The 21,965-nt window shown below is 37.3% G+C and overlaps 1 protein-coding gene across 1 annotated transcript in view; it reads left to right on the top strand.

Moving 5' to 3' along the window:
- Positions 1 to 253: 253 nt before the first annotated feature.
- Positions 254 to 21,965, top strand: part of Utp6 (UTP6 small subunit processome component) — a 34,086-nt gene continuing 12,374 nt past the window's right edge. Inside the window, exons 1-11 of the mRNA XM_027924190.2 lie at positions 254 to 461; positions 1,764 to 1,848; positions 7,072 to 7,113; positions 7,350 to 7,442; positions 8,877 to 8,924; positions 9,358 to 9,421; positions 10,950 to 11,068; positions 15,426 to 15,503; positions 18,649 to 18,730; positions 19,959 to 20,040; positions 21,102 to 21,286. Of these exons, the coding sequence (XP_027779991.1) occupies positions 370 to 461; positions 1,764 to 1,848; positions 7,072 to 7,113; positions 7,350 to 7,442; positions 8,877 to 8,924; positions 9,358 to 9,421; positions 10,950 to 11,068; positions 15,426 to 15,503; positions 18,649 to 18,730; positions 19,959 to 20,040; positions 21,102 to 21,286 (970 nt within the window). The 5' untranslated portion in view covers positions 254 to 369. The remainder of the gene's footprint in view (positions 462 to 1,763; positions 1,849 to 7,071; positions 7,114 to 7,349; positions 7,443 to 8,876; positions 8,925 to 9,357; positions 9,422 to 10,949; positions 11,069 to 15,425; positions 15,504 to 18,648; positions 18,731 to 19,958; positions 20,041 to 21,101; positions 21,287 to 21,965) is intronic.

Genomic DNA, 21,965 nt, shown 5'->3' with positions numbered 1-21,965 from the left:
ATCCTACACCCGCGGGGCTGTCGCCAGGTAAATCACTCAGACCCGGAGGCGCTTTTTTCAATCCCTGCCGGAGTCTGGCTGCGCGCGCATCGGGTCCCACCTCCAGCCTCGCCCCGCCCCTCCGCTTGAGTCCTGCCCAAGACCGCGGGGTCTCTCGCTGCAATTCCACCGTAAGCCACAAGGGGGTGACAGCGGCCGCAAGAGCCGAAGGATCTTTTCCGACGGCGGAAGCGGAAGAGGCGGGACGTAGGGAGCACGTTTCGTCAGTACGTGCGGGCTTTAAGGTTGGGACTGGAGACTAGAAGGTGGGCGCTTCCTGCGCCTGTTGCCTGCTGAGCTTCTCCTGCGGGGACGTCCGGTGCAGACCTCATGGCGGAGATAATCCAGGAACGCATAGAAGATCGAATCCCGGAATTGGAACAGCTGGAGCGCGTTGGACTATTCAGTCGTGCGGAGATTAAGTGAGCGGGGTGGGAAAGGGAAGGGCTGGAGCGGGCTGAGGGGAGGTTGGGCGTGCGTGTGGCCCCGGCCGGGCTGGAGATGCTTTGGTTGTGTTTGTTTTTCCTAACGTGGTATAAACCCAGTGCCGGGCTTTGGGGATGACCAGAATGAAATTCTTATCCTTTACAAGGTGTCCATTTACCCATCGGATATACTGACAGCCCCTCATGGAGCAGGGTTTTGGGGATATAAAGGTGATAAACCGGAATCCCTATCCACCAGGAGCTAACAAGGCACTTTGGATGGTGGGAGAATTTCAGGCAAATTAAACATTTCGGTTACAGTTTAAATCGGTGTGTAGAATGTACTTCTGTAGAGATGTCAGCACAATGCTGCAAGAGCCCGAGAGTGAGTGGAAGACTTGGCAGAGGGGGATCATTTGATTTCGTTTCCTATGTACTCCCAATCCTAGCCACAGCGCCTGACACACAGGTTGGCATTCAATAATCTGTCAATCACTTTTAGTAGTTTTAGTGGTTTTCCGTGACTATTTCTTTGGTAGACAATGACTCTGGATGCAGTCATGTGACTGGGAGTCTAAAAGTATTTGTTAATGAAACAGAATATAGCATTGGGGACTCTTAGTGTTCATTAAATGTTATTATTACTAAACGTAAATATTCTGCACACCTTGCATTAAATTTTCCTAATATACACATGTTGTACATTTAGTCCTTAACTAAGGAATGGTGATTCTTCTCCCATAGATCCGTAATAGTAATAAGCCTTTTTAGATAGAGACAATACAGGTTTCTAAAAAAATTTTACACATTGAACATATAGGAATAAAAGAATTTTAGTATAGACATTTGATTATTATAAAAACCTAAGTGTGGAGGGCTAGGATATAGCTTCTTGGCAGAATCCTTGCCTAGCATGTGTAAGCCCCTGGGTTTAATTCTGGTCTACAAGAAATATACACCTAATAACCTTGATTTAGAGGAAAATAAGTCTTTATTAATACTATATGTAAATAGCATAAAACACTTAACATTAATTTTGCTTGTAGGAATATCAAATACCCTGGCAATCAATTATGATTGGCTATCCTGAAAATTTTAAAATATATCCTAATCTTAGAAATACAGAAGTAATTGTGTAAGATATTATTTGCCTGTGAAAGAAAATTATATATGGGAATTATGTTTTGGTTATTATGTGTCTTAAATATATCCAAGGTAATTAAAAAAATTCTTTTAAAGCTAAAGTTACTTAAGTTTTATTTTTTTCAAGTGTTGCAGTTTAAATAATTTTCTCTTCAGGGCTATCATTAAGAAGGCTTCTGATCTAGAATACAAAATACAGCGAAGAGCCCTTTTTAAGGAAGACTTTATCAATTATATTCAAGTAAGTGAATAATTTCCTTATTTTTAAATCTCCTTACAAATTTTAAGTCAATTAGAGAATGGTGAGATTAACATTAGTTTTTTGCCGAATTCCAGAATTGCAATTAGATCCATATTTTTGAACAGGATTAGAGGTGATTATTGGGAGTTGTATCATCTACTGAGGCTTTAGTCCTAGTGAAACTGAATTTTTTTTCCTCTCTCTTTCTTTCTATTGAGTTAGTAGATCGAGACAATGTGTATCTGGATTTCAGCAAGAGATCTATCTCTTAGCAGGCAAGACAGGGATGTGAATGTGATGATAGTGGATAGCCAGAAAGTCTGTCAATTTGTAAAGAAGTATGCGGCAAGATTCTTTTTTTTTTTTTGGTACTTGGGATTGAACCTAGGGGCATTCTACCACTGATGGCACATTGCCAGCCCTTTTTATTTTTTATTTTGAGACAGGAACTTCTTCCTTCCCTTCCTCCCTTTCTTTCTTTCTTGGTACCACGAATTGAACTCAGGGACACTTAACCACCTAGAGCTATATTCCAGCCCTTTTTTATTTTTTATTTTGAGACAGGGTCTTGCTGAGATGCTGAGGCTGGCTTTGAACTTGTGATCCTCCTGCCTTAGCCTCCTGAGGTATTGGGAATACAGGCATGTGCCACTGTGCCCAGTGATTACTTCCATTTTCTAAATAGGTAGAAAGTTTGAAGATAAGACATATAGGCCAAATCACTTTTTAGATGGGGGAGAATAGCTGTTATGTCAGATGACAGAATCAGGATTCAGAAAGAATAAATAAGACAAAATGTTTATTTTGGTGTAATGGTGAACACCTGGGATCCCAGAAACTCAGGAGGCTGAGGCAGGAGGATCACAAGTTCAAGGCCAGCCTGGGAAATTCAGTGAGACCCTGCCTCAAAATAAATAAAAAAAATAAATGACAAAGAACTGGGGATGTAGCTCAGTGGTAGAGCACTCCTGGGTTCAATCCCCAGAACCACACACAAGAACGATGAAATGTTATAGGACTTAAAAATTTGAGATTGAAGGGCTGGGGTTGTGGCTCAGAGGAAGAGCGCTAGCCTAGCATGCATGAAGCACTGGGTTCAATTCTCTGCACCACATAAAAATAAAATAAAGATATTGTGTCCACCTAAAACTAAAAAATAAATATTAAAAAAAATTGAGATTGATTACAAAAAAACAAATAGTTGAACAAATACTACATGAGACTTAGCTGAGAATGTTGTTTTGTTTTGGAGTGGTCCTAGGGTTTGTAGTACATTGCTAATTCAGAATAAGCCATGGGGGCTGGGAATGTTGCCCAGTAGTAAGTGTATTTGTGTAGCATGCACACAAGGCCCTAGGTTTGATCACCTGTAGTGTCCCCCAAAAAAGTCAAGAGCATATTGTATCAACACTATAACTGAACAAGATTGACAAAAATAGTGTGCTGGGTAAAATTGCAAAGGACATTGGCAGGTAGGCACTGAAAACATGTTGACTTGAAAGATAATGTGTTGTGCTAATCAATCCATATCTGTAGTATTGTATTAGACTCAAGACTACGTTTTTTAAATTATTTTTTATTTTTAAAATATTTGTTTTTTAGCTTTAGGTGGACACAATATCTTTAATTTTATTTTTATGTGGTGCTGAGGATTGAACCCAGTGCCTCACGCATGCCAGGCAAGTGCGCTACTACTTGAGCCATATCCCCAGCCTCAAGACTACATTTTAAGAAGGACTCTTAAAGAGGTTGGTTCAAAGGCAACAAATTTGGAAACCTTGTTATTGGAGCAGTCATTGAAAGCACTAGAGATGCTTGAGGAGATATGTGACAAATGATCTCACTCTTTAAATACTTGAGCTACCTGTGGATTAGTTGGATTAGTTTCAGAGAGTATAACTGAAATAAGCACATTAAAAAGTATACACACATACATATGTACCTACCTGCACATTCTTTTATATATATTTTTTCTTGCCTGCACACAGTTGTATAAATTTGTAAGTGACATTTATTTGTTTTATTTTTTGGTATTGGGGATTGAACCCAGCAATGCTTTACCACTGAGCTACATTCCCCCCCCTTTTTAAAAAATTTCTAATTGTAGATGGATACAATACCTTTATTTATTTTTATATTTATTTTATTTATTTATTTTTATGAGGATTGAACCCAGTGCCTCACCCATGCTAGGTAAACACTCTACCACTGAACCACAAATGCATCCCTTACCCCTTTTATTTTTTGAGACAGGGTCTTGCTATGTTGCTTAGGGCCTCCCTAAATTGCTGAGTTTGTCCTTGAACTTGCAATCCTCCTGCTTTAGCCTCCCAAGTCACTGGGATTACAGGTATGTGCCATTGTGGCTGGTACAAATGGCATTTTTAAATCAATGAAGTTTAAGTTTCAATTAGATCTTGTCTTCACATACCTGAAAATAAATTCCTGATGAATTGAAAGTTTTTTTTTTAAAGAGAGAGAATTTTTTAAATATTTATTTATTTTTTTTTTTAGTTTTTGGCGGACACATCTTTATTTGTATGTGGTGCTGAGGATTGAACCCAGATCCGTGCACATGCCAGTGGTAGGTGAGCGCGCTACCACTTGAGCCACATCCTCAGCCCGAATTGAAAGTTTTAATGTGGGAGAAAACTTTTAAGTATTTTACAAAATCTATGAAAGAATGAGTTCAGGTAGGGAAAGATAAAATAGAGGAGACTGTGAAAGCACAACTCATTTTCAGAGGAGATGTTAAAAACAATAATAATAGTCTATGCAAAAAATATACCACAATTAATGTGAAAAGGTAAGCCACAAAGTGGGAGAAAATATTCATAAGACATATAGTAAGAATGACATATGTACATGTGAATAACTACAAATCAAGAAGAAAGTAACATGGGCTGGGGCTGTGGTTCAGTGGTAGAGCACTCGCCTAGCATGTGTGAGGTGCTGGTTTTGATCCTCAGCACCACATAAAAATAAATAAATAGAATAAAGGTATTGTGTCCAACTACAACTAAAGAGAAAAAAAGAGAAAGTAACAAAGGACCACAAAGAAAAGTGGGCAGATCTTGTTAACATGCAATTCCCAAAGGGAGAACATCATTTCATAATTCAACTTAGGAAACAATGCAAGCCTCATTAGTAATCAGGTAAATAAATTAAGACCATGCATAGTCTGCCTTATGTTCATCACAATAGTAAACATTTTAAAAATAATTGGTACAATCCCTTTTGAGTGCAGGTTTTAATGATCCATAAAATTGAAATGCATATACCTGTGATCCAGCAATTTCATTTATTCATTTATAGAGTAAATATTGAGGGCCTGCTATGTACATGGCACTGATCCAGTCCAGTGGTGTACAGGGAATCACTTTAAATGGAGAAAAGTCATTGCCTCATGATTGCATGTTAGTGTTGGTAGATAGTGTATACTCTGGAGAAAAGTTCCTGTATTCATAAGAAGATATGTACAAGAATATAAATAGCAGCTTTTTGTAATAGAGAAAAATTAGAGGGCTGGGGACATAGCTCAGTTGGTAGAGTGCTTACCTTTCATGCACAAGGCCCTGGGTTCAATCCCCAGCACCACAAAAAAAAAAAAAAAAAAAAAAAAAATTAGAAACAGATTATGGAACAGCAAGAAAAAAGGCAAATTCCACATTGAACATGGAATATTATATAACATGACCTTGAATTTTGGGTTTTTACAAGGATATATCTGAAGTCATTTTGAGGTCTGGTCTCAGTGGTAGACAGCTTGGCTAACACGTACAAGGCCCTGGATTCTATCTTCACCACATGTTCATGAGCACACACACGCATAAGTCATGTTGAAAAAAAATATGGAGTGATGAATGTAGCGTAATATCACTTATAGACAATTAAAGCATTATAGCTGGGTGCCATGGCACACACCTGTAATCTCAGTGATTTGGGAGGCTGAGGCAAGAGAATGACAAGTTTGAAACCAGCTTGAACAACTTAGCAAGACTCTGTATTAAAATAAAAATGGCTGGGAAATACATCATTGGTAAAATGCCTCCAAGTTCAGTTCCTAGTATCCAAAAAAAAAAGCATTATAATGAAGTTCAGGATCATTCTTGGAAGTGATAAACTCAGGATAGTTGCTAGTTCTGGAGAGTGAGAATGGAATAAAAGATTAGTACATAGGGGGCTTTATGTTTATTTGAAATGTTCTATTTCTTTTTTGGTACTGGGGATTGAACCCAGGGACCCTTTACCCCTGAGCCACATCCCCAGCCCTTTTTATTTTTTATTTTGAGATAGGGTCTTACTAAGTTGCTTATGGCCTTGCTAAATTGCTGAGACTGGCTTTAAACTTGTGATCCTCCTTCCTCAGCCTCCTGAGCTGTTGGGATTATAGGCATGCACCACTATTCCCAGTTGAAACTTTTATTTTTGAAGAGTACTTGAAGCAAATATAGGCTTTGGTGTTACTTTGTGATAGTTGCGTGGGATTTTTTGTGCTTGAAATATTTTTCTCAAAGTTTTTTTTTCCCCCTTCTTTTGGAATTTGAATATAGTGTCTCACTCAGGCTAGGCAAGTGTTCTACCACTGAGCTATATCCCTAGCTCCAGGTAAAACAGTTTTTAAATGAACTTGCAATCTTGTGAGATTTCTGTCTCTAGTATTTTTCCAGTTGTGGCTTAGAGAGTGATTATATAGTAGTGCTTTTCTGAGATCTTTGGGATTTGTAAGTGGTATTTTAGAGGTGGTGGTTGGAGAAGCCCATTAGGCTTGTCACACCTGTTTCAGCTAGTACAACCTCTTTATCTGCTTTACTTATGTGTCAGCTCAGACTTACAAGTGGTTTTTTTTTTTTTTGGAAGTATTGGGAATTTGCCCGGAGGTGCTAAATGGGCTACATTCTCCAGCTTTTTTAATTTTTTAAATTTTGAGACAGTATCTCACTAAGTTGGTCTTGAACTTGTGATCCTCCCTGTCTCAGCCTCCCAAGTAATTGGGATTACAGGTGCATACCACCACACCTATGAAGAATTCATTTTAATAAAGTTAAATGAATTTTCAGTGAATTATAGACATTTTATTACAAATTGTTTTCATTGATAGCAAAATTTTTCTATTTTACATTTTCGTATTTGATATTTTATCTTTCATAATTTTAATGTATTTCCTATATTTAAAAGGTTATAATTTTTTTCTCCTTTTTTTGTGTATGTTTTCTTTCCCAGTATGAAATTAATCTTTTGGAATTGATCCAGAGAAGAAGAACAGTAAGTTGATAATTTTTTTGAAATTGGAAAAAATACAGAATTAAGTAGTGTGGCTGCTTAGCTAGAGCTTATGTTTGGGCGACAGGTAATGTTGATAAAATTGTTTAATGTGCCTGGACTAAACTGGATATTTGTAATTATTTGCTTTCTTCACTAATACTGTTAAATGCTCAAGTAGTAATGCTACTTTGTAAATGTGAGTAAACTGAAGCTTTGTTTTTTATGTCCCCTTTCAGCGCATTAAATATTCATTTAAGAAGGATGAGATTGAGCATTCTATTGTTCACCGGATACAAGGTGTCTTCCGACGTGCTTCAGCAAAGTGGAAAGTATGTGATAAATGCATCTGTGACTCTAAGAGCTTTGAAGATGTGTATTATACCTAACTGAGTTGAATATTCCAATGCATTGTTCTCCAGTCTTTACTTGGGTGTCCTTTTTTGCGGGGGAGGTACCAGGGATTGAACCAAGGGGCACTTGGCCACTGAGCCACATCCCCAGCCCTGTTTTGTATTTGATTTAGAGACAAGGTCTCGCTGAGTTGCTTAGCACCTTGCTTTTTGCTAAGGCTGACTTTGAACTCGCCATCCTCCTGTCTCAGCCTTCTGAGCCACTGGGATTACAGGTGTGTGCAACTGTGTCCAACTTAACTTGAGTGTCTTAATATTTATTCTAATGATGGTGGTGGTGGTATTATTATTATTATTATTATTATTATTATTATTATTTTGTGGTGCTGAGGATTGAACCCAGGGCCTCGTGCTTGTGGGGCAAGCACTATTCAACTGAGCTATATCCCCAACCCTCTAATGATGGTATTACTGATGGAAGCATTCTCAGCTGGGTGCACTGGCACATGCCTATAATCCCAGTGACTCGGAGTGTGAGACAGGAGGATCACGAGTTCAAAGGCCAGCCTCAGCAATGTAGTGAGGCCCTAAGCAACTCAGCGAGACCCTGTCTCAAAATAAAACATAAAAAAGATCTGGGGACGTGACTCAGTGGTTAAGCACCTCTGGGTTCAATTCCTGGTACCAAAAAATAGGGAAAGAAATTGATCTCTTAAACCTTCTTTTGATACTGGGGATTGAACCCAGGGTCACTTTAAGCTACATCCTTAACCCATTTTATTGTTTATTTTGAGACGGGGTTTTACTAAGTTGCTGAGAGTAGCCTCAAACTTGTGGTCCCATCTCTACCTCCTGAGTTGCTGGGGTTATTGGTGTGTGCAACTGTGCGGGTCTTTATACCTTCTTGTTTTTCTTTGAGGAAGGTGCTAAAAACAGTGTTATTTGATACATTAAAAATGATAAAATTACCTGGGAGATGTTTGGATGTATTTCTTAAGTGAAGAGCATTGAAGTCGTGGAGGTGGAAGATAAATGATTAGGTGCTGGCTGGAGCTCAGTAACTTGATATTCTTCAAGTTCGGCCTGGGAATGGGCATGTTTCATTGGAAGTACTTTGGATTCCTGGGAATGATAAACTTTGTATTTCTATACTTGAGGCCATTTCAGAACTGCATTGAACAAATTGGATGGACAACTTGTTTTGTTTTGGAGCATGATGGATGGAAGGGGAGAATCTCACTCAATTATGGTTAAGAAATCCAAGACCTCAGTGAGGGAAGAGTTTCAAGGACTGAAGAATGTGCTTAATACATTGGATCTTCTGAAATTCTCCTGTTTCCAATAAAGTTAATTATCGCAAAAATGTATCATATATAAAGATCAAGGCAGCTTACTGCATTGCTTTTCTTGTAGGATGATGTTCAACTTTGGCTGTCCTATGTTGTGTTTTGTAAGAAATGGGTGAGTAAAGCAAAGTCTTGCTCCTCTTTTACTTTCTATTTGTCTACCTTTTAAACTTCTTACTTATTTACTGAACTCCATATTTTCCCCAAAGGTGTAGGATTAACAAATGGGAAAAGAACCCCAGAAGGCTGAAACTGTACTTCATTGTAACTTTTATATATCTGAATGCCTATTTAATTTGCTTCCATATCAGTTGAAAAAAATAGTTTTTGTGCATATTCACAAAAACCTTAAAACATTATAAATTTAGAATGTGTATGTTTAGTAGTTCAAGAAGAAAATGAATGTGTCTTTACTTATTGATATGTCCCTAGCAAGATCTTGCCCTATTAAATTTATAGTTGGTAAGGGTTCAGCAGATACTGTTTATAGATTAATAGTGATGATATCTCTGTGCAGGAAATAGAAAAATTTCTTCCTCTTTTTACAGGCTACCAAAGCTCAACTTAGCAAGGTATTCTCTGCCATGTTGGCTATTCATTCAAATAAGCCAGGTATGGTGAAGTCCTTCTCGTGTTCTTTTTCTGTATTTTATTTAGACTAAAGTCATTTTGGAACTTACTGTGCTGATGAACTTAAGAGAAATTATCTTGAGGACTTAAGCTTATTAGGCAATTGGCTGCAGCAGTTTTTATTCCTGAAGCTGTCTCTTAGTTTATCTCTGGCTACTGTGTACTGATAGTTACTATACCAGGTGTTCTATCTGTGGACAGGAAGGATTATGTTTCTTTTTAGTTGATGGAAAATAAAATCTGTACAATCCTTTGAGGGACATTTAATTTGGAGGCAGTGAAATGTGAGGGATTTCAGTTTAAAGGGGAAAATATTAACACAGATTTTAGAATGTTGACTGGCACAGAGTAGGTACTCATGTTTTATAAGAGAAAGACTTTTCTTGTGAGTAAGGAGTGGATGGTGTGTTATTCTGTACTGGAGGTACTCCAGTACCAGTTCTCAGGGTATTAGGCTCAAGCAGACTGCACAATAAGGCTACATTTGTCACCTGCTTGCTCAGAGACAGAAGACAACTTGTGGCATTTTTTTTCAGCAAAGTGCTCTTATCAGTTGGGAGGCCAGTCTCTGGTCCCCAAAGTGAGAGTTCATTTGTAAGGTGAAGAGACCATAGGAGTGGGTAGAAGAACTTCCTAAGTGGAAGTACTAAAGATGAGATCCTAGGACGGTCCATGCTCAATTTCAGGAGTCACATGCTCAAGAAATCTCAAAGCAATGGCTCGCCACCATTTGTGGCCTTCCTACAAAGTCCATATGGATAGCAGCCATGGGTCATTTTTTATCAGGAGCAGCCTTGCTTGGTATGATGGTTAACCTTTATTAAATCTGTAGGGAAATAGTTGGAGTAGTAACTTGGGGTTAATTTCCCATGAAGAAAAACAACAACTTTTTTTAAAAAAAATTATGTTCTATTCTAAATGTAGAGAAGAGTACAAAATATATTAATTTGTTGATTCTAAAATACGAACTTTTTCCCAACTTTTAACACCTTTAAAATTAGTGACTTACAACAATCGTAGCTTTAGAGCTGATTAAATATGGTCATAGGCCCTTATGTATCCCACATCCAGGATGAATATATTAGCATTTACCTCTATTTGCTTAGAATACTTTTTCTAATTTTGTTTAAATATTTATTTTTGCAGTACTTGGGATTGAACTCAAGAGCACGCTACCATTGAGCTATATATTTCCAGTTCTTTTTATTTTCTATTACGAGACAAACTCTTGCAAGGTTGCCCAAGCTGGCTTCTAAATTGTAATCATTCTTCCTCAGTCTCCTGAGTAGCTGGGATTACTGGCATGTGCCATACTGTCTGGCTATTCTTTCTAACTTTAGTTAGAACAACAAAACTTTGCAGTTAGAAATTCCCTCTGTTTTTGCCTTTTCCTTTTTGGTAAGATTAAAAAATTTTTTTTCATTTGAGTATTCAGTTTGGAGCACTGGTAGTTTCTTGCCTAACTTGATTAATTCACTGAAATGGAAGTCTGGTGTTTTATCATTTATAGCTTTGTGGATTATGGCGGCCAAATGGGAAATGGAAGATCGCTTATCTTCTGAAAGTGCCAGGCAACTGTTTCTTCGGGCTCTGCGCTTTCATCCAGAGTGTCCAAAACTCTATCAAGAAGTAAGTGTGGGGCTGGGGATGTGGCTCAAGTGGTAGCGCGTTTGCCTAGCATGCGTGAGGCACTGGGTTCGATTCTCAGCACCACATTAAAAATAAATAAAGAAAGAAAGAAAGAAAGAAAGATATTGTGTCCACCTAAAACTAAAAAAAGTAAATATTTAAAAAAAAAAAAAAAGTAAGTGTGTGTGTACATAGAGAGTGATGTCTCAACATGACTGATTGAGGGCAAATACTATTTAAAAAAAATGGTACATTTTCTCTTTCATTTTCCCTATTGTTGGGCATTTAGATTGTTCCAGTATTTGCTCTTAACCTTTGTATGTGAAAATACAAAGATTTTTTTCCTTATAATTTTTTGTTTTTTGTACCAGGGATTGAACGAACCCAAGGATGCTTAAGCACTGAGCCACATCCCTATCCCTTTTTGTATTTTATTTAGAGACAGGGTCTCACTGAGTTGTCCAGGGCCTCCATAAATTACGAAGGCTGGCTTTGAACTCATGATCCTCCTGCCTCAGCCTCCCTAGCTGCTGGGTTTACAGGCGTGGGCCCCTGTGCCCATCATTTCCTTATGATTTATTCCTAGAAGCAGAATTACTGACTTAAAAGGTTAAACATAATAATTAAAAAAAACCCTTCATTTTTTAATGTCTTATAAAATTTCAAGTATTCAAAAATTGGCACAAATTTTTTTAGTAGATGTTAATCATGCATTAATTTATCTTCATAGACCTATAACGATACCATGACTTTTATAGAGTTTGATATTACATATTTGTCATTGATTTTTTTTTTTTTTTTTGGTGGTACTAGAGATTGAACCCAGCAGTGCTTTACACTGACCGTTTGTGGTTTTTATTTTGAGATTGGGTCTTGTTAAGTTGCCTAGACTGGCTTTGAATTTGCTGATTGAAGTGGACCTCAAACTTAGCATTCTCCTGCTTTATTCTCCCAAGTTGCTGGGATTATAGGCATGTATCAGTTTACCATTAATTTTGTTTTTTTATGTGTGTGCTGGGGATTGAACCCAGGGTCTTGTGCATGCGAGGCAAGCACTCTACCAACTGAGCTATATCCCCAGCCTATTACCATTAATTTTATTTTGAAATAATTTTAGGTTCACTAGAAGACACAAAGGTAATACAATGATGTACTGTGTACCCTTCACCTAATTACTCCCAGTAGTTACATTTTATAAAACTATAGTACAACACAAAACTAAGAAATTTGTCCTTTATCATTTTTTCATTTTGTTGATTTGTTTAATTCAGTTTTACTTTTTGTTTTGTTTTTAAAATTTCACTTAGGGTATTCTATCTCCTGTTTGAGAAGACCGAGGAACCACATCAGACAGTGTTAGAATTTTTGCTTTATGTATCAAACAACTTAAATATTTGTGATGCTGGGGATTGAACCTGTGACCTTGCACATGCTAGGCAGGCATTTTAACATTGAGCCACGTCCCCATTACATAACCCATATTTTTACTCTTTCCATTTTTCTGTCTTCCTAATGTTCCAGAATCCTTTTTAAGCAATAATTTCTTCTATTTTGAGAGCTTTATGTTTTTTTATGATGGGTCTTCTAACATAGATTCTTAGTTTCACTTTATCTGAGAATGTCTTTTGATCTCTTTTGCTTTTTGTGTGTGTTTGTAGTGGGGATTGAACCCAGAGGCATTCTATCACTGAGTCCTATCCCCAGCCCTTTTTATTTTTTATGTTGAGACTGGGTCTTGCTAAATTACCAAGGCTGGCCTCTAGTTTTATAATTCTTCTGCTTCTGCCTCCCAAGTATGTACATTGTGTGCCCTAATTTTCCCCCTTGGTATTGGGCACTGAACCTAGAGGCACTTTACTACTGAATTATGCTATACCCCAGCATAGCCTTTTAAATTTATTTTGAGACAGGGTCTTACTAAATTGCTTAGGGCCTTGCTAGGTTGCTGAGGCTGACTTTGAACTTTTATTCCTCCTGTCTCAGCCTCCCTGGTTGCTGGGATTGTGGGTGTTCTCTACCATGCCTGGCTCTTTTTCCTTCTTCTTCTTCTTTTTTTTTTTTTTTTTTGGTACCAGCATTTATACTCTGACATGATCAAGCACTGAGCCACATCCCCAGCCCTTTTTTACATTTTATTTAGAGACAGGGTTCTTGCTGAGTTGCTTAGAGCCTTGCTGAATTGCTGAGGCTGGCTCTGAACTCACAATCCTCCTGCCTCAGCCTCCTGAGCTGCTAGGATTACAGGCATGTGCCACTGTACCCAGCTCCCTTCTTTTTTGAATTATATTTTTGCCAGATATTTCTGGGGTAACACATCTTTTCTTGTAGCATTTGAAAATATTGTGTCACTTCTTCCTTTTGGCCTCCTTGTTTTCTGATGAGAAATCTGCCAGCAACTCTAGGATATTTAAGTTTTGTTTAGTAGACCTCTTCTGACACTGTTCTGCTTTTTTACTGTTAGATGATTGTGGAAGTCCAGTTTGAATTGCTTTTCTCTTTTAGGTAGGATGTCATATCTCTCACTGCTTTCAAGTTTTTTCTTTGTCATTATTTTTCATAGGTTTGATTATGGTGGGTTTTATCATGATTTACTTGGGTTCACCAACGGTTCTGTCACCTTCTTGAATCTATAGGTTTATGTTTTTTGCTGAATTTGGAAAATCATGAGGCACTTTTTTCTTTTTCTTATTTGGTGCTGGGGATTGAACACAGGACTCAGTAAAGTTATAACTGATGTTGTGGGATACTGTGCTGCCAGGCAAGTGCTCAACCACTGAGCTAAACCCCCAGCACCAAGTCATAATTTTTTAAGAAAAATTTTCAGCTTTACTCCTTTTTCTTTCCTCTGCAACTCCAAGGACACATACGGGATCATTTATCATTGTCTCACCGGTTTCTGAGGCCCTGTTCATTGTTTTCAACCTATTTTCTCTGTTGTTCAGATTGGGTAATTTTTATAGTTATTTTCAGGATCACTGGTTCTTTCCTCTGTTTTGTTCATGTTGCTATTGAGTCCATTCACTGAGTTATTAGTTTCAGTTCTCAAATTTCTATTTGGTTCTTCTTTATGTTTTCTGTTTGCTGATACTTATTATTGTTTCAAATGTATTTATAATTACTCATTAAAGCATCTTTACTGATTTTAAATCCTTGTTGGATAATTCTAACATCTATGTCATCTCTGTTGTTGGTGTCTTTGGATTGTCTTCATTGAAGTTGTGATATTCCTGGTTCTTTTTATATATATACATATATATATATATACACACACACACACACACACGCATACACATATGTTTATTTGATTTATTTATTTAAATGTGGTTCTGAGGATTGAAACCAGTGCCTCACACATGCAAGGCAAACACCCTAACAACTGAGCTACAACCCTAGCCCCCTTCCTGCTTTTTTTAAAATATTTTTTTAATTGTAGACAGACACAATACCTTTATTTTATTTATTTATTTTTAAATGGTGCTGAGGATTGAACCTAGTGCTTCACGCATGTGAGGTGAGCTCTCTACCACTGAGCCACAACCCCAGCCCCTCCTGGTTCTTTTTATGATTGATTTTAGGCCTTTTGGTTATTTTATGAAACTCTGGGAGTTAAATTTTCTGGCTAGTAGAACTTTTTTCTTCTTGGTACTAGAAATTGAACCCTGGGGCACTTAACCATTGGGCTATATCCCCAGACCTTTTCTATTTTATTTAGAGACAGGGAGGGTCTCAGTGAGTTGCTTAGCACCTTACTTTTTTGCTGAAGCTGGCTTTGAACTCGTGATCCTCCTATCTCAACCTCCTGAGCAGCTGGGATTACAGGCATGTGCCACTGTTCCCGGATAGTAGAACTCTTTTGATACTATTCTGCCTATTTACTGCTAAATAGAGGAGAGGAAGACTGAAGAGGATAGAAGTCCAAATTCCTTACTTGGCTTCTGTTGACACTTTTCATATACATGGATGAAATCATAAGTAAAATTACTCATGGAAACCTTCAATATTAGATTACAAACTTATATTCTTCTCAACTGGTTAAGGACATTGAGTGTGTTTGTTGCTTCTTTTGACAATTTAGGGCTAGACTTTATGGTTTGTTTAATTGTGAAGTGATAACCAAGGATATAAAAGCATTTTTAAAGTTTTTGATTCATACCTCTAGATTGCTTTTAGAATAGCATAAAATAATATTTTCACCTTACCTTGTCAATGTTAGCTAGTTTGTTAACAAAGAAAAATATAATACTCCTCCTAAATTTTCCCACATCTGAAAATTATGCATAAAAACAAGGTGTATTATATATCTTGAATTTAAGAAAGTATCTTTAAAGATTTTCAGGCCATTATTTCTCTTCTGTAGTACTTCAGGATGGAGCTGATGCATGCTGAGAAACTGAGGAAGGAAAAACAAGAATTTGAAAAGGCTGACATGGATATGGTGAGATCCTACTGTATTGTCACTGAGTCTGCTTAAGAGATAGAACACTTGTAATATATTTTTCTTTCTAATTTAATGTTATTTTAAAACTTGAAAATGAATAAAAAGTTGGTTTAATTAAATGGGGTTAGTAATAAAAGAAATAAGATTTTCTGCTTTAAAGATAGATATTTAGGGGCTGAGATTGTGGCTCAGCGGTAGAGCGCTCGCCTAGCACAGGCGGGACCCGGGTTCAATCCTCAGCACCACATAAAATAAATAAATAAAGGCATTGTGTTGTGTAAAAATAAAATAAAATAAAGATAGATATTTAGAGTAATTGAAGTTATAACTGATGTTATGGTCAAATGCTGTTCTTTAATGCTGTATGATTTTAGTAAGTGGTATATTAATGGGTTTAAGAAGCCTGAGAAAGATTGTGGAATGCGAGGTTTCTAGTTTCTTTTTTTTTTTATGGTAGGTACTGGGGATTGAATTCAGGAGTGTACTACCACTTCTTAATTTTTATATTGATCCAAGGTCTAGCCAAGTTGCAGAGGCCAGCCTTGAACTTGCAGTCTTCCTGCCTCAACCTCCTGAGTAGCTGGGAATACAGTCATGTGCCACCATGCCTACTTCTTTTTTTTTTGCATTACAATTCTTAATACACATATATACCACAATTTTTCATATCTCTGTTTGAATATAAGGTGTGTTGACACCAAATTCAAATCTCTACATGTATTTTGTATAATGATGACTATCACATTCCACCATCCTTGCTGATCCCTTTCCCCCTCCCTTTCCCTCCCGCCCCTCTTCCCTATCTAGAAATAATCTTCCCATGTTCTTCCTCCTTACCCCACTTTGAGTCACCCCCCTTATATCAGAGAAAACATTCGGCATTTGTTTTTTGGGGATTGGCTAACTTCATTTCGTATTATCTTCAGTAACACCATCCATTTACCTGCAAATGCCATGATTTTGTTCTTTTTTTAGTGCTGTATAATATTCTATTGTGTATAAATGCCACATTTTTTTAATCCATTCATCCACTGAAGGACATCTAGGTTGGCTCCACAGTTAGCTATTGTGAATTGTGCTGCTATAAACATTGATGTGGCTGTGTCTCTGTAGTATGCTGTTTTTAGGTCCTTTGAGTATAGTCCGAGAAGAGGGATAGTTGGGTCAAAAGGTGGTTCCATTCCCAGATTTCCAAGGAATCTCCATACTGCTTTCCAAATTGGCTGCACCAATTTGCAGTCCCACCAGCAATGTATGAGTTTACCTTTTTTCCCACATCCTTGCCAACACTTATTGTTTGTCTTCATAATAGCTGCCATTCTGACTAGAGTGAGATGGTATCTTAGAGTAGTTTTGATTTGCATTTCTCTGTGCTAGAGATGATGAGCATTTTTTCATATATTTATTGATTGTGATTGTATATCAATCAATAAGTACAGTCATGTGCCACCATGCCTACTTCTTCTTCTTTGTTTTTGCATTACAATTCTTAATACACGTATATACCACCTCTTAGAAGTGTCTGTTCAGGTCCTTGGCCCATTTATTGATTGGATTATTTGTTTTGGGTTGCTCAGCTTGTTGAGTTCTTTATACCCTAGAGATAGTGCTCTATCTGATGTGTGAGGGGTAAAAATTTGCTCCCAGGATGTAAGCTCCCTTTTCACCTCACAGATTATTTTTTTGCTGAGAAAAAAACTTTTTAGTTTGAATCCATCCCATTTGTTGATTCTTGGTTTTAATTCTTGCGCTATAGGAGTCTTATTAAGGAAGTTGGGGCCTAGTCCCACGTGATAAAGATCAGGACCTACTTTTTCTTCTATTAGACACAGAGTCTCTGGTTTAATTCCTAGATCCTTGATCCATTTTGAGTTAACTTTTATGCATGTTGAGAGATAGGGATTCAATTTCATTTTGTTGCATATGGATTTCCAGTTTTCCCAGCACCATTTGTTGAAGATGCTATCCTTTCTCCAGCGCATGCTTTTGGCACCTTTGTCTAATATAAGATAGTTGTGATTTTGTGGGTTACTCTCTGTGTCTTCTATTCTGTACCATAGGTCTACCAGCCTGTTTTGGTGCCAGTACCATGCTATTTTTGTTACTATTTCTCTGTAGTATAGTTTAAGGTCTGGTATAGCGGTATCACCTGTTTCACTCTTCCTGCTTAGAATTGCTTTACCTATTCTGGGTATTTCCAGATGAATTTTATGATTGTTTTTTCTATTTCTATGAGGAATGCCATTGGGATTTTCATCGGAATTACATTGAACCTGTATAGTGCTTTTGGTAGTATGGTCATTTTAATAATATTAATTCTGCCTATCCATGAACAAGGTAGATCTTTCCATATTCTATGGTCTTCTTTGATTTTTCTCTTTAGGGTACTATAGTTTTCATTGTATAGATCCTTCACCTCTTTTGTTAAGTTGATTCCCAAGTATCTTATTTTTCTTGAGGATATTGTGAATGGGGCAGTTTCCTCATTTCCTTCTCAGAGGATTTGTCACTGATATACAGAAATCCACTTCTTTTTTTAAAAATATGTTTTTTAGTTATTGATGGACCTTTATTTTATTTATTTGTTTATATGTGATGCTGAGAATTGAACCCAGTGTGACACACATGCCAGGCAAAAGCACTCCCCCAGTAATCTACAACCCCAGCCCCTATGCCTATTTCTTTTACTTTTTATGTGATTTTTTAACATGATAGAATATCTTAAAGAAGATTTAGAATGTTAGAGCTAAAAAAGGAACTTCGCTTTTGTCTGTTATTGTGGTTTCCAACTCAGAACTTTTTTTATCCAAATAAAATCTTAAAACAGAAGGATAATTAGATCTTGTACAACTTGACTTGTTAAAAATAGAGATTGAGGCCTTAAATTGTGTGATCTTCCTACCACTCCAGGATCCTGAGAGAACAGAGCTGGAAGATGAGTGTGATCTTGTTTCAGTTTCCCATTTTACAAGAGAGGGAATTGGTTGAGAATAGGGGAGCGGGGACAGACAGACACACAGAGACATGACTTGTAAAGGTAGTGGCAGTCCAAGACTGTTAATTTTCATCCTAGTGCTTTTTTTTTTTTTTTTTTTTTACATTTTCTGACCCTACTTATTGTGCTTAATGTAACACTTTATAGGGGAGTTTTGATCATTCTGAAGAAATCCTTAATGGCGAGTTGGCTCGGATCATCTACAAAAATTCTATAAGCAAGATTAAAGGTAGGTGTCTTTTGGTGCTGGGGTTGTGGCAAAATGGTAGAGTGCTTGCCTATGGCATGTGAGGCCCTAGGTTTGGTCCTCAGCACCACATAAAAATAAATAAATAAAGGTATTGTGTTCAACTACAGCTAAAAAATAAATATTAAAAAATGGTAGGTGTCTTTTGAACATTTATTTGTGGTAGGAAAGTGGAGCATTCTCATATTGAGCTAATTTTGTTAGCTAATTTTGAAAATTTCAGCTGTAATATGTATAAAACTCTGATTGTAGGGATAATGTCCTGTATCTTTTATTTTTTAAATACTTTTTTGTCAATGGATGGATCTTTTATTTATTTATTTATATGCAGTGCTGAGGGGTAAACTTAGGGCCTCACACATTCCAGGCAAGCACTCTACCACTGAACTACAACTCCAGCCCAGAGTCCTGTATCTTTTTGATAATGCTTATTTCTTCTAGACTATAATTGGACATTTTTTAGGAAGTGTTTTTTTTTTGATGTTGTTGTTGGGGTACCAGGGATTGAAGTCAGGGCCACTAAATCACTGAGCCTCATCCCCAGCCCTATTTTGTATTTTATTTAGAGACAGGGTCTTGCTGAGTTGCTTAGTGCCTTGCTTTTGTTGAGGCTGGCTTTGAACTCGTGATCCTCCTGCCTCAGCCTCCCTAGCCACTGGGATTACAGGCATGTACAACTGTGCCTGGCTTCAGGAACTATTTTTCAAATACTTAACTTATTTAGATATTGAAAAGAAGTAGAGAACTTAGTTTGTTTCCTTATGCCCTCAAGTTTAGAATGAAAGTTAGAAGTGCTTATGAATATCCCATAATATTAATAATGGCTTTGCTTGTTTATGGGGACTATAGGATCTCCCCCAGCCCATTTTTTTTCTCATTCTCAAAAAGAAAAAAAAAAAAAAAAAGAAAATCCACAACCAAAATAAGCTTCCTTCAGTTGGAGGGGTGTGTAAGTCTGCAGTAGAGGTGTTTAGCATGTGTGAGTCCCTGGATTCAATCCCCAGACCTCTATCTACCCTGCCACACCCCGCCCCCCCCCCCAAAAAAAAAAAAAAAAGAACTAGTATTCAGGTGCAAGTTTGGGACCAGCCCCAGCAACTTGGTGAGACCCTGTCTCAAGGAGGAAAAAAAAAAAAGGGAATGGGAGTGTAGCTCTGTGGTAGAGTGCCCTTTGTGAAGAATTTCTCCTCCCCTGCTTTTTAAATTTTAGGTGCAGAATTTCATGTGTCACTTCTCTCAATTGCACAGCTGTTTGATTTTGCCAAAGATCTACAAAAAGAAATTTATGATGAGTAAGTAAAATGGTAGAAAGGTGAATTATATCTATTTCTGATCATATGATAAAAATTTGAGGTTGGTTGTTTGTAAGGGAGGAAAAAGATACAATACTAGATCCTTGGAAGAAAGGCTAAGTTTTTTTTTTTTTCTTTTATTATTGACTTTATAGAAAGGTTAAGTTTTAAGAAAAATGTGTATGCTTTACATATTCAAAGAGTATGTTTTTAGAGAATTCTTTGACCTTATTTATTGACTTCCTTTTGGAAATAATTTGTCTATATTCAATAACAAATATATCCTAAGGCTTATATAAAAATCCTATATCCTGCTGGCATGTGGCACATTCCTGTAAGTCAACCTGGTCAGGAGCCTGAGGCAGGAGCATCATAAGTTTGAGGCTAGCTGGGGTTGTAGCTCAGTGGTAGAGTTAGACTGTGTGAGTCCCTGGGTTCAATCCTTAGTACCAAAAGAAAAACAAGAAAACCTGTGTTCTGTTGTCCTGGCATGTCTTTTGTTCATAAAACAAGAGTTGTATTCATAACTGTTCTTACTGGAATGTTGCAAGTAATTTTATTCTTCAATGCCTGATTATATTGTCTAAGAATTTTTTATTTGTGCCTACTTTATATGTACTTCCATTCTTAGGTAGCACCCTGTGCTTTTCTAGGGTATAAGATGAAATGTGGATCAGTTTGTCCTTTAGATCTGTAGAGTTTTGGTAGAGGATTAGGTTGTGCTTTTTCTCTGCCTCCATTATAATAACAGGAAATCCAGAGTTAGGATATAAAGCTGTCAAGAGCTCTTGGAGGCTTGTGTGGTTGCAGATAACTGCTGATTTGACTTTATGAGTTAACTTGAATGTTAACATTTGTCAGTGATGTCTGAAATATTATGAGACAATAAATCTGTGACAGCTTTGTTCCACTGATTATATAGTGAGTGAAGGTACTCTGGCTCTTAAGGTACTGCAGTTATAAAGGTGTCTTGTGTACATTTTTAGACCATGTGGAACTGTCTGTTTGGGAATTCCGAGTTCCTTTTTGTGGAACAAATGCCAATAAACTGTATTTTTCAGCCTTCAGGCTATGCACACAGATGACCCTCTCACTTGGGATTATGTGGCACGCCGAGAATTAGAGATCCAGTCACAACCAGGAGATGAGCAGCCTCTGACAAAACAAGTCAGAGCAGCGGAGGTGGGCCGGAGGGAGGAGAGGTGCTGTGCTGTATATGAAGAGGCAGTGAAGACTCTGCCTACAGGTAAACTTCTTTAAACCGCCATGTCGTGTAGAAGTAACAGTATCCAAGTATGAGCAGACACTCCCCTTCCCATTACCAAAATTGGCACTGGAAATCTCTTTATAGTACAGTTTGCAATGTGCCTGGCTTTCCAGCTTGTTCTTTCTCTGATGGTGGAAGTTGGAGCTTTTGTATACTTCCTCTATCTTTGCGGTCTTTATGTTCATTTGTTTGGAGGAGTTGATACTTAGGAAATGATAATTCAGAAGATTCTTTAGTTATCTTTTGCTAGAGATTTAACTTCTTTTATAATATTGGAGAATAAAATTGGTGAGGATCTAAAACCTGGATAAAGCTTTTGATTTTGAATTTTATGTTTCTATTATTACTCAGATGCTTTCCCCCAGTATTTGAAATGTTTGGCTGTAATTCGAATAACTTTTTTTTTCCCAATATTTTTTTAGTTGTAGATGGACATAATACCTTTATTTTATTTATTTATTTTTGTGTGGTGCTGAGGATTGAGCCTAGTGCCTCACGTGTGCCAGGCAAGCGCTCTGCCACTGAGCCACAACCTCAGCTCCCGAATAATTTTCCATTAAGCTAGTTAAAACTTTTCTTCAGAGGCTTTTTCCCTTTGAAGAAAACACATGTGATGATTATTGAACTAAGAGAATTGGTGATCTTATCAATGTAATGT

Source organism: Marmota flaviventris, chromosome 17 (genome assembly GCF_047511675.1).
Source record: "Marmota flaviventris isolate mMarFla1 chromosome 17, mMarFla1.hap1, whole genome shotgun sequence".
Lineage (NCBI taxonomy): Eukaryota > Metazoa > Chordata > Mammalia > Rodentia > Sciuridae > Marmota > Marmota flaviventris.
Note: the sequence above shows the minus strand (reverse complement) of the source record. Positions and strands in the feature narration are given on the sequence as shown.